The sequence below is a fragment of the Artemia sp. Qi Xiang Cuo genome, chromosome 15 (assembly GCF_049724085.1).
Source record: "Artemia sp. Qi Xiang Cuo chromosome 15, ASM4972408v1, whole genome shotgun sequence".
NCBI classification, from domain to species: domain Eukaryota; kingdom Metazoa; phylum Arthropoda; class Branchiopoda; order Anostraca; family Artemiidae; genus Artemia; species Artemia sp. Qi Xiang Cuo.
The window spans coordinates 63,122,520-63,141,221 of record NC_142808.1 but is presented as its reverse complement, the minus strand read 5'-3'; the positions used below and the strand labels follow the sequence as shown (position 1 = coordinate 63,141,221).

The following is an 18,702-nucleotide window of genomic DNA, read 5'->3' as shown; positions in this document are numbered from 1 at the left end:
TTGTTTAATGTGTTTTCCTCTATTGGGACTATTTCTAGTAAAAAACTATGGGAAGCTAAAATCATACTAAATTATAAAAATCTACTTTTCTCTTCTACGTAACGGTAACCCTATACTTCTGCCTCCCAGTTTTAATCTCGTTTCATCTGATGTATATTTTGTAATATCTAACCATTTCCATTCTAGATCCATTAGTCTGTAGAGGAAATCTTTCTAAGTATCTGAATTTGTCTTTGTTTCAATTCTAGATTTTTAACCCATGTGTTCCAACCGTAACTCAAATCGGCCAGCCCTAGTCTTTTAGAGTTTTTACAAGTCCCTTGCATCTTCAGTCGGCATCCTTCAAACGCATTTTGTGTTTTACGATTTAAGTTAGATTGAATTTTCACTACCCAGTTTTATTCCGGTCTACCATTTGATTCAGTTTTTTTTCCGCGATTGGAGATATACAAATGTACATCTTCGTTTTCCATTATTGGTTGAAGGATTACCGTACGCATTAAATCTATAAGAAATTATTGTTGAGGTGCTTGGAAGCTCTTCCTTTGATTATGTCTATTATTAGCCTCTTTTTCTCCGTTTTCCTGTCTTTCGTGTAATTCAATAAAATCTACATTTTAAAATCTTAACGACTCACGAACGAATGCTGATGATATAAACAGTGAAATGACAAAGGAATAATCGTTGAATAAAGTATAGAAAAATAAGAAGAAGTGACGTACTTAATAAAATAATAAGCTTAGAAATTAGAGTTGAAATACAAATAAAAAGATTAGAGATTGGGAAGCCATTGCAATGTAAGTGGTCAAGTAAAGTTCAAGTAAGTTTATCAGAGGCAATGTTATAGCGTTTTCAAAAATAGCCATTTCATTAAAAAAAATTCAAAGGTCAGACAATAAAAACTACTGTGTCGATGCAACCCCCCAAGGCCCGGAGGCAGGCGTTATAAGTAATACTCTGGGGGCATATATAATTTTTATGGATGGGATACATGTATAAACTTCGGAGAGGTTTCATTTGATTGTAAATTGAAAGTTCTCGTTCACATTTTAAGAGTCACAAGAGATTGGAAGGCAACTAGCCCCCCCCCCTCCACGCCCTAAATGCGTCAGAAAAAATTTTGAAATTGAAATTGTGTTAAAAATACTTCAAAGTTCAGATAACAAAAACTCTGGTGTCGACAAAGCCCCCCAGGGCCCAAGGGTAGGCGTTGTAAGTTATGCCCTGGGGGCATATATGGTTGTTATGGATAGGATGTGCGTATAAACTTTATAGAGGGCTAATTTGAATGGAAAATGAAAGTTCTAGTTCAGCTTTTGAGAGTTAAAAGAGATTGGAGAGAAACTAGCCCCCCCCCCACCCCCAAAACCATTTTTTCCCGAATGCATCCGATAAAATTTAGAGATAGCCATTAAGCTAAAATCGTTCAAAACTCAGATAACAAAAACTCAGGTGTCGCCACCCCCCCCCCCCAGAGCCTGGGCGCAGGCGTTGTTATTTATGCCCTGGGGTATATATGGTTCTTATAAAAGGGATAATCGTATAAACTTCAGAGAGGGCTCATTTGATTGGATATTAAAAGTTTAAGCTCACTTTTTAATAGTCAAAAGAGATTCGAGGGCAACTAGCCCCCCCATGATTTTTTTTTCCAAACCCATCTGATGAAAATTTCGAGATAGACAGTTTGTTAAAAAAAAATATTTCAAAGGTCGGATAAGAAAAACTCTGGTGCCAATACAGCCCCCCAGGGCCCAGGAGAAGGCGTTCTAAGTTATGCCTTAAGGGCATGAATGGTTCTTATAAAAGGTAATGAAAGTTATAGTTAATTTTTTAATATTTAAAAGATATCTGAGGGCCACGCGGCGTGCCCCCCATACACACCCTTTTTTCCCAAGCCTATCCAATAAAATTTTTAAAATGGCCAGTTCATTGAAAATAATTCAAAGGTCAGACAAGGAAAACTCCGTTGTCGATGCAACCCTCCATGGCCCGGAGTCAGGCATTGTAAGTAATGCTCTAGGGGCATATAATATTTTTATGGAAGAGATGCATGTAGAAACTTCGGAAAGGGTTCATTTGATTGGAAATTGAATGTTCTCGTTCACTTTTTAAGAGTCAAAAGAGACCTGAGGGAAACTAGCCCCCCCCCTCCTCCACACTCTAAAGGCATCAGATAAAAATTTTGAGATACATTTTGTTAAAAATAAATCAAAGTTCAGATAACAAAAACTGCGGTGTCGACACATCCCCCCAGGGCCCGAGGGTAGACGTTTTAAGTTATGCCCTGGGGGCATATATGGTTGGTAGGGAAGAGATGCTCATATAAACTTAACATGGGGATCATTTGATCGGAAATTAAAAGTTGTAATGCACTTTATAAGAGTAAAAATTGATCGGAGGGCAGCCAGCCTCGCCCTATACTCTATTTATTTTTTTCCCAGATGCATTTCATATAGAAGGGGTCATCGTATAACTTCAAAGGGGGCTCATTTCAAAGGGGACAAACTTCTTTCACTTTGATACAATCATAGGAAAAAACATAAAACAAGTAAAAACATAAATGAATAAATAGATCTTAAAGCGAGTAATGCTTAGATTGAGTATGAAAATCAAGCTTGAAACAAAAAATAAATATTCTGCTATTGAAGCATAAATAAAACTTAAAACATACAGAAATTAAATAAACTATCATTGCAAACAAACATAAAATGAATATTAATGTAAATGAATTAATAAATCTTAAAACGAGTGAGACTTAAATTAATATGCAAAGCAAGCTTGAAACGAACAAAAATCCCTACACACAAGAGTTTGGGTCTCCTTCCCTCACTCTAAAAGTCTAAAAACTAATGCGTCACACACCAAGAGATATTTGTACGTCTCTTGGCTTAGGGCCGCTTGGTTCTGCCTTCAGTCGTAAGTAGTAGTATTCTAGTTAGAGTCAAGATTATACTTTTTTAATTCAAATCCTAGTAATTGTTATCTTATTAAGTTAATCCCGGAACTCTTAATTTCTATCTTGATTACTGATAGATGTGAGGCCAAATTCCTGAGACTCAGGTTCAAGTTTAAATGGTACCGAAATGGTTGGAAAAGTAGTCGTCGGACCATCTTCTAGTTTGGGAAACAAAAAAGGGTCTGAATTGTCAAACTGCTTCTTAATGTCACTTGGTAAAGCATCTTCAACTTCTAAAAACATAATTAAAACAGATATAAAAGAAGTTTGACCAAAATGTATATAAATTTTACGAAAAGAAAATTAAGTAAATTCAGACAAAGATGTAGTTAAAAAAAGTTATGTTCCCGGGTCTAACTTACATCCCTTGCCCTTGCCCCAGGGCTCTGGGGATTTTATCAACTCCAAAGGCATTATGACATTGTCTTTGCACTATTTTGAGCACAATGGCTATGTCAAATTTTTGCTCAGATGCATTTGGGGAAAATAATACGTGGAAAGGGGGGGGGGGGCAACTTAAGAGTTATTTTTGACTCTTAAACTGGAGAAGTGGAACTTTCAATCTCCGATCAAATGATCTTCTTTCAAAGTTTATACGACCATCACCTTCCATCAAACGTTATATGCCTCCAGAGAATAAATTACAACCCTTGAACCTGGGATTTACAGGTCTGTGTAAAACTTGGCTATCAAAAATTTCGGTCGAATGAATTTGGAGAAAAGAGAGCGTGGGGGGGGGTTATTAATTGCCCTCCAATCCCTTCGCTCTTATGGACGATACTGGAACTTTCAATTTCCGATCAACTGAGCCCCCTCCCAAGTTACGACCACCCCTTCCATAAAAACCTTGTATGCCCCCAGGAAAGATTATCTTATCTTTCAACTATCTTTAACAAAATGGGTATCTCAAAATTTTTATGGGATATATTCGGGGTAAATAGGGCATTGGCGTAGGCAAGTTGCCCTCCGATCAATTCTCGCTCTTAATACGGACACTAAAATTTTCAATTTCCAATCGAACATGCCCCCTCCAAAGTTTATACGACCACCACATCCAAAAAAAATTACGTGTCCCAAGGTATAACCTTCAGCATGTGCCCCCAGGCGCTGGAGGGGTTGTGTTGACCCTGACTTTTTTTCTAATCTTTGAACTATCTTTAACAAAATGGGCTAAAGGGGATGCACTTGGGGAAAAGAGGGTGTGGAGGAAGGGGCTAGTTGCCCTTCGATCCCTTCTCACTCTTAATACGAGCACTAAAACTTTCAATTTCCAATCAAATGAGCCCCCTCCGAAGTTCATACGACCAACCCTTCTATAAAACCTTTAAGTCCCAGGGTACAACTTTTACAAGTGCATCCAAGCTCTGGAAGAGTAGTGTCAACCCAGGAGTTTTTTTTATCTTATCTTTTATTTTTTTTGAAAAAAAAATAAAAATCTGAAAATTTTGATCGGATTCATTTGGGGACAGAAGGGGCGGGGGGTCTAGTTCCCCTCCTAAAGCTTTTGACTCTTAAAAAAGAACTTTCAATTTTTAATCAAATGAGCCCCTCCTAAGTTTATATGACCGACCCTTCCATATAAACCTTATATACACCCAGGGATTAACTTTCAACATGTGCCTCGGGCTCTGGGGGATTTTGTTGACCCCAGAGTATTTTTTATTATTTATTTTTGAACTTTTTTGATCAAAATAGTTTTGATCACAAAGTTTTGATTGGATACATTTGAGGAAAAGACAGCGAGAGGGGGTTAGGGGGCAAGTTGCACTCCAATCTCTTTTAATTCTTAAAAATGGCACTAGAGATTCCAATTCTTAATCGAATAAACACCCTCTCAAGTTTATAACACCACACTTTTCATATGAAGTGCATTTGGAAAAGAAAAATTGTAGCCTTATGGCCTTTTCTATAGACAACAATAATACATTACCTCTGATAACATTGTTTTGGTTCGTACTTATTCAGGAGGCAAGCTAAGTTACGTTTTATGCTCATCTATACGGATCTGTTTGACGGACTCTGTCCAAAAGAACACCGTAAATGCTATACGATATCATGGAATCAAAAAGAGAAAGTAAAACTTGTCCCAGACATAGATTTTGCTGAAGATTTGACTGTCCTAGTTGAAAACATAGAAAGCAGGTGGGGGAGTTAAGATTGTTTATTTACTCCTGCATTTTAAGACCATTTTACGAATCCAAGAATTATTTCGGGAGGGGGTTCGAAACTTAGGGTTCTCTTCCCCTTTGACACCACCTTGGTTAATAATGAATAGTAATCATCTACCAGGTCTAGCAATGGGGCTCTATTTCTGAAAATGTTACCAGTTTCCCCTAGCCTTTAACTTCAAGTGTCCGCTGACAGAAATATTTTGGCCCTTTTTTTTTACTTGATCCCTAGAAAAGTATGCAAACTTGGAAATTCCGATCTTTTGAATTTACTAATCAGACTGTATTGTGAGTTGTGTCCCACACCAAGAGACATTTTGTAAGTCTCTTGGCTTAAGGTCACTTGGTTCTGATTACCATAGCATATGGTAGTACTTTTATTAGAGTTGATATTTTATTTTTTCAAGTCAAGATTTATTAATTGTTATTCTATTTAGTTAATCACAAAAATCGAAATTGGTTAAACTCATCAGTAATAGATGCATAGCTGAATTTATGAGACTCAGGTTCAAATTTTCATGACACAGAAATGCTGGGAAAAGTGCTCATCAGACCATCTTCAAGTTTGGGAAACATTAAAGGGTCCAAAATGTCAACCTGCTTCTTAATGTCACTTGATAAAGCATCATCAACTTCTGAAAACATAAATTAAAAGGGATTTAAAACAATTTCGACAAAAAGAGTATTTAGTAAATTTAGGCAAAGATGTAGTTCCAAAAAACAATGTGATGTAAATAGAACACCTTGTTCTATAAGAATATTTTATGTAATGAGATCCTCAAAAAATTAGAAAACAGAGGCTCCGGTTAGTTTTTTAAGTGCGGCTCTGGCACAACATCCACGAAAGCGCAATAATATTTCCATTCTCTCAAAAGAGAATGGCATTGGGCATTGAGGGGAGAAAAGAGGGCATTGGGGGCCTCTCCCAATGCCCTCTTTTCGCCAAATGTATCCCATAAACATTTTGAGATACCCGTTTTGTTAAACATAATTGAAAGATCAAATAATCTTTCCCGGAAGAATGCAAGGTTTTTATAGAAGGGGTGGTCGTAACTTCGGAGAGGGCTCATTTAATTGTAAATTCAAAGTTCTAGTTGCCCTCCGATCACTTCTCACTCTGGATACAGGTGCTAAAACTTTCAGTTTCCAATCAAACAAGCCCCCTCCAAAGTTTAAATGACCACCCCATCCAGAAAAACTTACACGTCCCAAGGTATAGCTTTCAACATGTGCCCCCAGGCTCTCAAGGGGGTGTGTCGACCCTAGACTTTTTTTAAAATTGACCTTTCAACTATCTTTACATGGGTTAGATGGGATGCATTTGGGGGAAAGAAGGTGAGGGAGAAGAGGCTAGTTGCCCTCCAATCCCGTCTAACTCTTAATAAGAGCACTAAAACTTTTCATTTATAATCAAATGAGCCCCCTCCGAAGTTTTTACGACCAACCCTAGAATAGAAACCTTGTATGTCCCAGGGTACAACTTTTAAAAGTCCACTCAGGCTCTGGAAGGGTTGTGTCAACCCTGGAGTTTCTGTTATCTGATCTTTTATCTGTTTTTAAAAAAATATATATCTGAATATTTTTATCAGATTCATTTGGAGAAAAAAAGGGGCGGGGGTCGAGTTCCCCTCCTATAGATTTTGACTCTTAAAAGAAAAAGAGGACTTTTAATTTCCAATCAAATGAGCCCCTCCAAAGTTTATACGACCAACCCTTCCATGTAAACCATATATACACCCAGCGAATAACTTTCAGCACGTGCCTCCGGGCTCTGGGGTATTTTTTGACCCCATTTTTTTTTTTATTTTGAACAAAATGGTTATGACAAAGTTTTGATTGGATGCATTTCAGGAAAAGACAGCGTGAAGGGGGCAGGGTGCAAGTTGCACTTCAATCCCTTTTCATTCTCAAAAATGGCACTAGAAATTCCGATTTTCAACTGAATGAGCCCCCTCCAATTTTATAAGACCCAACTATCATAGGAAGTGCCTCTGGAAAAAAATGAAAACCTTATGGCCTTTTTTTATAGATAACGATAAAATATTGCCTCTGATAACATTGCTGTGGTTATTACTTAATCAGGATTTAACAGGGGTTACATTTTATGCCCATCAATACGGATCAGTTGTGATGTGTGATGAACTTTGTCAAATACTGTAAAAACTATAAGAGAGCTAGCACTCAGAAAGGGAAAGTAAAAATTGGCCAAGACATCGATTTTGCCGATGACTTGACGGTCCCAGTTGAAAACGTAAGCAAAATGAAAGATTTTTTTTAAGGTTCTGAGAGTTAAGGGTGCAAAAATAATTTTGAAAATTAATGTTAAGAAGACTAAGTTAGACTATCCAGATCTAAATTATTTGGAAAAAGTATTTCTTTCTGTTTCTTTGCATCAAATTTCTAATTTTTTGATTTCAAAGTTATTGAAGTTGGTTCCTCTCAATGAAGGAGGATATAATACATAGACTTTCTTGCTTAAAAATTTTTCAAGGCTCTAAGATCCTTAACTTTTTCTAGTTATTTATTCATACATTTAAAAATCATTTTAACAAATCCAAGACTTATTTAGGGAGGGGGTTTCAATCCTCCTAAACATGATCCTAACTAATACTGACAGGTACTCATCTACAATGTCTAGCAATGGCACTCCTCGTCTGAAAATATTACCAGTTTCTATTAGCTTGCAGCTTAAATTGTCAACTGACAGAAATATTTTTGCCTTTTTTTTACTTGATCCTTCGGAAAGTATGCAAACTTGGAAGCTCCAAATTTTTGAATATGCTAATCAGACTGTACTTTGAGTAAAGTGTCCAACGCAAAGAGACATTTGTACGTCTCTTGGCTTAGGGTAGCTTGGATCTGCATTCAGTCGTAAGTAGTAGTATTCTAGTTAGAGTTTAAGATTTTACTTTTTCAAGTAAAATTTTAGCCATTATTATTCTATTTTGTTGATCCAGGAACTCTGAAATCTTTACCTTGATCAGTAATAGATGTGAAGTCAAATTCCTGAGACTCGGGTTCAAATTTACATGATGCCAAAATGCTGGGAAAAGTGCTCATCGGACCATCTTCAAGTTTGGGAAACATAAATGGGTCTGAACTGTCAACCTGCTCCTTAATGTCACTTGGTAAAGCATCATCAACTTCTAAAAACATAAATTACAATGGATGTAAAACAATTTCGACAAAATGAAAATAAACTTGACAAAAAAAGTATTTATCAAATTTAGGCAAAAATTTATTTCCAAAAAACAATGTGATGTAGGCTAAATAGAAAATATTATTCTTTCAGAAAAATTTATGTGATTTCTAAAAAAAATAGAAAACAGCAACTCCTGAGCCTAACGTGGCTATTTGGTCTTATCAGTGCGATTCTGGCAAAACCATATACGATGGCAAAATAATAGTTTGATTAAAAAAAAAACTTCGTAAAAAAAGTTAAATTTTATTTTTTTTATTTAAAATCTAATATTTATTGAGAACATATATAATTTTTTGTTAAAGATTAAATGTTTTAAGAGCAAAAGCTGATATTTTGAAGAGAATTCAAGTTACCACTGCCTTCCAAAATCATTAAAGACAAAAAAATTACAATCTGCTCGAATATCAAAACACAGTATATTGAAGATCTCAAACTGGTGCCGGCTTAATAAATAGCGACTGACAAGTCTTGTGACATAAATGATACAGCACAAGTTTCACTTTTTTTTAACCTGATTTCACTTCTCAAGTGTGTACGGCATAATACACAAGTACCAAAAAAAGTTGACAAAAGAAGAGTATTTGTCTCCCAATTCTTTAAAAATTATTGTAATGTTCATGCTTGCCTCTTTGGCTGATAAATTTGCCAACCATTTCCCTTAACATCTTCACATGCATAACATTTAGTCGGAACAGAGAAAGTGAGACAAATAGAAAGAATTTTTAATAGATATTCTGCCAAGATGCAGCACTGTAAGAATTTCCTGTGGAAAGTCCACTCCCCAGAAGCTTCCTTCACCAAAGAAAAATTACCTCAGAGAATAATTTTTAAATTTAGAGCAGACGACAATGGGGGGGGGGAGGGGAAGGGGCATTCTAATGCCTGTACAAAGGAGCCCGCATTAAATATGCTGGGAATATTGGAGCGATACGATCACCCCTGAAAAAAAAAACACGCATCCATGATACTTCTGGCAAAAAAAAACAACAACAAAATATCACATTTTTGCAGATGGGGGCTCGAAACCTCTACAGTAGGGTCATCTGACACGCTGAATCAGATGGTGTGACTTTTATTCAACTTTCGTGACTATTAGGGGTGTTACCTCCATTTTTGTAAAATCAAGCAAATTTTCTCAAGCTTGTAGCTTTTGATTGGTAGGACGAAATTTAATTAATATTATTTATTAGGAATCAACATAATAAGCCAATACTTTTTATACATCTATTGACATCAAAGTTTCATTTTGAGTTTTATTTTACATTAAGAACAATCAAAAAAGAAAACATGATTGGTAGCTATTTTAAGTGTTTTCTAACGAGTTTCGTAAACACTGAAAATTTTAATATAGATGAATCTGTATCTATAGTTCAGGTATTTCTGTGTCTGATTGCAGTTTTTAACTTGTTTACATTTGTTCGGTTTTCTATTGTACTGACGAATCATGAAATGTCGCTCATCTATCTGCAGCAGTGGAGAGTAAGTATAAGACCCCGCTCTTTTATCGGCAAGGGAGAAATCTTCCGAATCCCCCTTCTCATCTTGATCATTTAATATTTTACCTCCAACCATTGTCTCCTCCCAGCCCGATGTTGCACAATTCAATATGCCTAAAGAAGTTTCTCTACGTCCACAGAATCTACTTTTGTTCGATAACCATACCCCCACAGACCTTTTGAATCCAACTGACCCTTCCCCAACACCCTCTTGCTTGTTCGCCTCCCAAAAGCATTCCCCTTGCAACTTTAATCCTATCTCCAAAGTCTAGGAAGTGGCCAACTAGTTTGGGCATTCATCATATTTTTGTCAAAATAGATAGTTCCTTGCCCAGGCACGCTCTGTTCCACTTCCATCTTCTCTCCCCTCCCATTATCCCTCCAATTTTTACTTCTTCTTACCCTATCCCCTTGAGCCCCACCCCCATGTTCATTTTATCTCTCGCGGCTAACGTGCCAATGCGACTCAAGTTTTTGCAGTTGAAAATTATCCTACCGTAAACACTAAATTTTCTACCTTGATGTCAACTCGAAAACAAGATCACCTTCCTTCTCTCTCATCATCTATGTCTTAGCCCTTTCCTTGCTTCTCAACGCCATAGATGATTTCACCCCTATATCTGTCTTTCTGAGGTACCAACTAGCAAAATTAAAGCCCTCTTCAAGAATTACTCATCTCTATTGATAGCCACGTTTCTCAAATCGCTTTTGATTTCATAGTTTTTTAGTTACAAACGCCAAAATATTACCTAACTAAAAATATTAACAAATTAAATTGAGTAGATATTATGGCTGCAAAAGAAGTACAGTCCCATACCCCATACTCATCACTTGTCAAAGTGTCCAGTCTACTAAGAGCTGTCCAGAGATCACCAAGTTGGAAACAAGGTGGTAATGTCTAGTTTTTTTTTATCTAAGAGTGATTTTTGCCCCACTATTACTCCTGTCCCTATTTTATCGGAGCATTATTAATTCCTTTGGCGAACTATTAAGCTATAAGAACTCCGTCCTCCCTTTAATATAATTGCAATAGCTGTCTTCTATTACTCGCCGATTCAAAATATTGATGCATAGATTATTTTCTGCGGATTGATTTCTGGAAGTGAATTTCGAAAAAGAGAGCATAATAGAGGTGAGATAGTGATTTTTTCTTGATGTTTATTGTTCAAACAATTATAAATTAATATGTCGTGACCCAAGAGCTGTTCAGCGGTATTTGTTTTGCTGATTGATCTTGCAGCAGTGTAAGTCTTCAGGAGAATCGTCAATAGGTAAGCGCCTTGTGACATTTGTATTTTTCTTGCTTTGAAAATAAATTATCATAATCAATGTGTTCACATAGAATTCCATGCTGAATATACCAGATCATATACTCTTATAATGTCTAATATTTTAATGCTTGTTCATACTGATTGCCTTCTGAAAACAAGATCAAGTCAATAGTGCAACCGTAACCAGTTTAAAGTAATAATCTGTTAAAATAAATTTCTTTTCAGGGAAACTCCTTCAGCTACAAACACAATTTAACAATCATTTAAATATACAAAAATAAACTTCCCCCCCTCCTCTACCTTTCAAAAAGACAAATAGAAACATTAAATCGTATTAATGGAATAATTTATGTGTGCTATTCACTCCTCCTATCTAACCAAAAAATCCCCAATAGTTTCATATGCTCAAAAATCTAAATAAACTGGCATATTTAATCTAAAAACTTAAACCTAAGGCCAAGCCTCCATTAGAACCAGCAAATATTAAGATTCGTCATCAAAAGATGTAGAGGCGTATTGTTAGAAGTCAGATTCCAATTTACATTGTCCTGAGATATTCCAGAAAATTCCCAGGGAGACATGTTAAATTTTAGGAGGCATTAAAGAGTTTAGGAAGTTCAACTAAACCTTTCTGTCACTTGATAAAGCATTTTCAACTTGTAAAATAAATTAGCCTTAGTTCAGTACAGTAGAAATAAAATTTAAAATTTACCAATGTTAAAACAAATCTGGTTTCATTTGTATCCAAATAGATTTTTTCATAATAATACTCAATTTTGATAGGTAGAACCAGGAAACAGAAAACAGGGAAACAATTCTTTATAAAAACCGGTTCAACCAAAATAAGTTATTTTAAAATATCAAGTAGAGATTATCTCACCCTCAACAATGTGACACTCGACATTCGAAGTAGTGTCACATATTGAAGGGTGAGGTGCTCCTAATTTTTCAGCCTCTCAGTACAAACAATTGAGTTGCTAAAAAATTAATATAAAGTGCTGCTATTTTACTGGTTTCTTTTTTGTTCGGTAAATGAATTTATGGGAACATATGCGGTAAAGTAAATAGAGGTAGATTGGCCAAAAAAACAAGAAATTTTAATAGCAATATCACCCAAATCAATCACTAACAGCGACCTCCCCTAACATTTTCTCTATTGACACATTGGAAAATTTTCCCTTTAGAAGTAAATTATTTCTAATGTACAAAAAAAGGGACACTAGCAGGAGAAAAGAATGACGGTTTCTACAAAAAATATTTTAACATATATGATAATATGTCTCCATAGAGAGAATTGTTCTTCTGCCTTTTTAAAAATAGCTCAGACTTCCATCAATAAAAAATTCAAGAATGTTTTTTTCTTGAAGTTTGACGATAGCCTTCAGGTTATTTTTAATAAGTTATGCTTACTGTGGATTAAACTTGAGGAATGTTGTTATTCGCCTAGTTGCCCTTAGCGTTTCAGTTGACAATTTTCCGGATAAATATTCGTTGTTATCTTTTATAGATTGTATCCGAGGAAGTTAATATTAAGGGAATAAGTTCGATAAGCGATGCTCTAACTCAACCGTAGATTAAATTGGAATTACGCACGATTAACGCGCCAACTATGTGTGTCATACGTAATTTCTCCATTTCATTATTCTAGATAATATTTGTGATCGATCAGTCAGAGTCAATTTTTTGGAACTAAAAAAGTCAGAAGTTCGGAATGCCAGTTTTCAATCTGTAGCAAGAAAATTGTGCATCCTACACAGACTATTTTCAAACAATGCAAATATACTTTCCGTACAGGTATGCAAAGAATACTGCATTGCAACTTTGATTTCATGTCTGATGTAGTATCCTTTAATATATTTTCTCCTCTATTTCCTAGTGTTAGGTTTGTGATTACTATTGCCTAATGTTGTCTTCTGTGTTTGTTTCTTTAATCTGTAATTCAGTCGGAAACAATCAAGATTGACATTTAAGAGACACAATATCATCTGGTTTAGACCAAAAAACAAAATCTGATCCTTCAATCGAACAATAAGGCATTGTAGATACCTCATTATGACCTCAACTAGACCCCGGTGCCGCGCCGATGAGGGAAGACCGGCGGCAGCGGGGCAAAAAACAGCACGCCGCGCCACCGGCGCGATCAATGTTGACCGCAAACATTAATGTTTTTATCAGTCTTTCTCAAATCCCAGCCTAAATTTACAACAGATTCGAGCCTATTCATTAGTTCGAAAATTCACAAATTGCTTGTAGGAAACTGATCTTATTTATTATTCATCAAGAGAATTAGAAAACTGCCAGAAACGAATGGCTGTGGCGTTCCAGAATCCTTGCATAATGTAAGCAGTTGAATTAGAAAATAGCTGTGCATTCGTATCAAATATAGTTTTAAAAATTAGTAGTTTTTTTCATCGAGCATTAATGCATATAAAACTTCAAATACCTTTTCACAAAATTTGTCAGTTATCTGGGTAAAAACTTTGAATATAACTTTGAACTTAGAAGCTTAATTTTTTCATAATGCCCTTTGCCTTAATCTGTTTTGTCACATTTAAAACAGTTGAAATGGGCGACTTTGATATTGATTGTTTTTTTTTTTTTGCTCTTTTGGATTCCTAAGAAGCCTTCTTTTATTAAAAACTGGTTTTTAATTACAATTAAAAAAAATACATTTTAAAGTTTTTTTTGGCTTCTTTATAGAATATATGTCATGTAGGCTAAGGCTGAACTGCTGCTTTTTTAATTGCTTTTGGCTGCTCTTTTGGATATTATTCATTTTTTCTTTTGGGGATTCATTCCAAATTATAAACTGATAAATACCTAATATCAGTCAAATTATAAACTATATCTAAAAGGAGTAAATTTATCAAATTGAAAAATACATGATGAACACTTCACATGAGAACACTTTAATTCCAATGACACAAAAAACACTTAATAGTTTATTCGCTATGAAGAAAAATGAAATGCCATCTATTTTCTTAGGTAAAAAATCAAAAGCTCATCCGTTTTAAGTGTAATTAAATGAAATAATATGCAGACTGAAGTAGCTCCAGGAAGATGTTGAAATGTTCATCCTAGTTCGTTACTTTTAATCCAAGCAAAATCTTAGGACACTTAGTATCAGTTATTGAGTTTAAGCTTTGATTTCCAAATGCTCACAAGAATTACCAAATTTAAGAAAGTCGCAACAATAAGTCACCTGTGGTCAAAATACTTTTTGATCCCCACCCTTTTGAAAAAGACTCCTCTTTGATCCCCACCCAGACTCAAAGCTTCTGCTATGGTCATTTCCATGAAAATCTCCTAAGAGTTTCTTTTAAAAATAGCTTTCAGGCGTAATTAGGGGTATTTAGGCTTTTTTTGCTTTTCTTCAAAGTTTTGAAATAAGTGGTACATTTGTTATATTTGTGCATATTTTTGGTAATCATTTGTGGGGTGATCCGATTTTTTTAATACGTAAGAACGTTGCAACATCTAGTACATTTAGTCAACTTAGTCAACTTAGTCAATTTAGTCAACATTTAGTCAACTTTTTGGCATCCCTGCTTTCAATAAAAAAAAATCAAGGTAGTATCACTTAAATATAATAACTCCCTATACTCCCCTTCAGGATACCATCTTTATAGGATACCATCTCTGCTTTAAAAAAAATAAAATAATTAACTTATTGGCACCCCTGCTTTAAAAAAAAGTCGAGGTATTATCATTTAAATATGATATCTTAATAACCCCCCCCCCTCTGGATACCACCTTGATAGGATGCCGTCTCTGCTTTAAATTATAAAAAAATGAACTTTTTGGAATCCCTGCGTTCAATAAATAAAATTTCGAGGTATTATCACTTATATATAATACCTCCCTACCCCCCCCCCCCTCTGGATACCACCTTGATAGGATACCGTCTCAGCTTTCATTAGAAAAATAATTTACTGAATAAGTTTGTTTGAATATGGTTCAAACAAACACGCAAAATAACGTTAAACAGCTTAGTGTTCCTTGAAAAAAAAATTGAGGGTATGAGTAACGGGGTACAAAGACAACAAAAAAATGTCGAAATTATTCAGATATTCCTCAAATTATTGGAAAACAATGTTATAGATCCACCATTGCAGTTAATAAGATCCAAATAGTCTAATTAAAAGGGAGCACACACAAAAGCCAAATTAGGCCAGTAGCCTATAAGAAATCACAAAATACCCAAGACAATGAGCAACTCCCAGTTGAGGGCCCGGGGTCTATCAAGATATTTCAATGGTTTCCCAGGGAATTTAATATCATTTTCTTCTGTCTCCACTTTAAATGAAAAAAATAATTATCTTTTTGGCATCCCTGTTTTCAATTAAAAAAAATGAGGTATTATCATTTAAAATTGATAGCCCCCTATCCCCCTCCCCTATAGGCAATAATTTACAATTTATTTATGAATCATATTTTAGGGGTAACTTCCGGTTCAATCTTTAATTCCCCAACTTTGTACATAGCTTAGTCTATAGCTAAATTTTGTCTCAACCGAAGGCTGTTTTTTTTTTGGGGGGGGGGGGTAAATATGTTCCAGAAAGAAGATTGTATTGTCTATCAGGTGTTCAATAATTTAGTATTAAAAATCAAGAAAATCTTATCTAAAAACAACAAAAAAAAAATCTGCAAACTTACAATTCAGCTGTAGAAACAATCTGTCGGCAGTCAATTTCAAAATCCAACAAAAGGCTAAAGCTGTATAGTAGTGAATGCGTTCTATAATTCAATTCAACTTGAAAATAAAATTCTTGAATACGAATGATGTAAGAAATAGCGAATGGGAAACTGCATTCGAAATGATTTAAACTCATTTCATAATAAAGATACTTTTTTGTCAGCATATGAAGAACTGTGTATATTGCAATATTTGAAATAGCATATTGCATCTGTCTGGTTTTTATGCAAAGTAACAAAAGAGAGGAAAATTAATGAACAAGAGAGCAGTGGAGAACCATGGTATGCACAATGATATTTTGCAGGGAAAGTTACTGGCGATAAATCGCTAGGGGTGGCACCGTGATTGCGTAATTTTTGAAGATTTGGGGAGCAAAATTTTTTTTCGGGGTGATGCATAGATTTTTCAGGGAAATACCCGAAAATTCGGGGATAGTGCAAGCTCTGCTTGATTTCTAATCAGGAAAATCGAAATACTAAACCACACGAGAAGGAAAAGCTCCAACTTTGCGGTTGACGCAATAAAGAATTGCCGCAAAAATAATTTAAAGTCGACCGAACGCCACCGCCTCTGCCGGTCGCGGCGTGCCTGCGGCACGCCGGCGGCGTTACGACACTTCGTCGGCGTTTGACCGGGCCTCTCGTTGGCGGCGTTCGGTCAATTTGCCGGCGCGGCGCCGGGGTCTAACCTCAACTCTGGTAGTATGTTTATTTTATTATACATGCCTAAAGAAATGGAGGGAAAATTCCTATCATCAGGGATTATTGGGTTTAAAGATTTGAAACTTAGAATATAGAGATTAAATTACAATATGTTTTTACTTAAAAAAAACATTTTTTTCTCCCTCTATTGTGAAGGTTAGACAAATGGGCAAAGATACAGTAACATTTACTTCATTTTTTTACTTGAAATCTTTCTAAGTAACAAAATAGAAGGAAATATTTGCCTTCTATTTTGATAGCAGAACAATAACTTGATAACTTACCATTCTTAATATCAGAAGCTTCAGATAGAGTGAAATTTTTAGCCATATTTGTAATTAGAGGTGAGTCAATAACAGATTCTTCCAATACACTCAAAGTCTCTTATAAAATGTATAAAATTATAAAGACACTTGGAATTAGTCCTCCCTTTTACACAGGAGATCAAAAGCAAAAGGTCCCTAGAAATTAGGCAATCTATAATAACTGCTGTTATAAAATGTAGAGCAAAAATTATATTAATAAAGAAAAGGGATGGGGTTCACAAGGTTCAACAGTCCAAATCATTAGAATAATTTTTGCTTTTCATTTTGTATTATTAAAGAGAGGTAGAAATAAAGGTTTTAACAATGTATCCATAAAATATATCTGTACGTATATAGGCCCTATTTTAAGTACAAAAACACTTTTAAATTAAAATTGCAGAATAATAGCTCTTTAGAGCTTGGAAATTTTTGAGCAATAGAAGATTGACAGTTCAAGAATAAATTGTAGTCTAAACTAGGGTTCAAAATGATGTTTTGTAGCTCATATCTCTATCATGCCATTTCTCAAAATCCAAGGAAAATAACAAACAAATCTTACAAATATATTTGTTGCTGTTTAAAACTTGTAAGCTGAAGGTTACAGTTTGTAATATGGAGCTTGTCCAGCACTTAGCCAGGTACATAGTCAACTTATCACTTGATTTTTCAATTCACATGCTTTTAAAATATAGGCCTACAAGTTACTTTCTTTTTAAATAACCTTTTTAGCTGTAATGCCCTTTGATCAGGTTTCTCATGAAAAAAAGTAAAAAAAATAATACAAAGCTTTACTTAGAAAGTAGTGATTCCAGGATTGTATCAAATGAAACAAGAACAACATCCCTGTGATGTTTGGTCCTCCCACCTCTTAGGGCCTCAAGAAGGCTGGAAGACAATCGATCACCATTGGTTGTTCCGTTAAACGGAAGGCTAAAGCTCAACAATTACCACTCAATGAGCTGTGATCTCAGGATTGCCTGGCACAGATGTGAGCAAGTGCTACTCTATATTTTATTAGGCATTGGAAGATCTAGTTCTAAGTAAATGATCATAAAACTGTTACAAGCAATTATGAAAAATCCCTTAAAGCCCGTCTAAATACTTAAGCATTTCATTCATAAGACAGTGATGCTTCACTTTATTCCCCTCCCCCTAGCATTATATAAACCTATAAACGCGTCGAGCACTATTAAAAAAATAACAAATCCAATATACATATATTTATAATAAACTGTTTTATACCAAATGCTAATCCATTAACAAGAATACCCGAGTCACATTATAACCCATGATATTCCCCTTCTTTAGCACAGAATGGATTTATCGATCAGAGGGGTGGGGGGAGAGGATCTTAAGTTAAGCACTTTTATTTTCTTCATCAAGCTTTTCTTAAGAATATGTAATTCAGTTATTATGATTACTGTAAAAGAGTTTTCAAAGTTTTGGGAAACTATTTACTACCCAAAAAAAGCAACTTGGGTTACTACTCACAAACAATAATTTCTGGCAACCACTCTTTATAAGTAATGTAATAAGATTCTACAATTTTTTTTTCTGTTGTCCAAAATAAAAAAAACTGGTATTTACTATAGGAAGTATCCAGGGTCTGGGCAAGTGATGGCAACGTATGGGGAAATGTTGGGGCAATGGAAATAACAGGAGCTGGTAACCTGGGACTAAGAAATAAAAGTATATTACTTCCCAAGAATTTGGTCTTGTGCCAACCAGAGGCATCACCAGCCAATATATTTGGGAGGAGGCAAGTTACAAAATGTTTAGACTAGCTGACTAGTTGGCTATTGGACCACACTTATGTATTGGTTTCACCAAGAATTAGCCAAATAGTCAGCTATCAACAGAATTTTTATATAAGCCTACACTTTGCATATAGTTAACTAGACTAGTTC

At 35.2% G+C, this 18,702-nt stretch overlaps 1 protein-coding gene across 1 annotated transcript; it reads right to left on the bottom strand.

The window, feature by feature from the left end:
- Positions 1-5,640: 5,640 nt before the first annotated feature.
- Positions 5,641-16,930, bottom strand: LOC148943975 (uncharacterized). The gene is made up of 3 exons (XM_089101309.1): positions 16,775-16,930; positions 8,100-8,270; positions 5,641-5,759 (listed from the first exon to the last, which is right to left on the bottom strand). The coding sequence occupies exons 1-3, from the start codon at positions 16,818-16,820 to the stop codon at positions 5,641-5,643; spliced, it is 336 nt and encodes a 111-aa protein (XP_088957435.1). The 5' UTR covers positions 16,821-16,930.
- Positions 16,931-18,702: the final 1,772 nt, after the last annotated feature.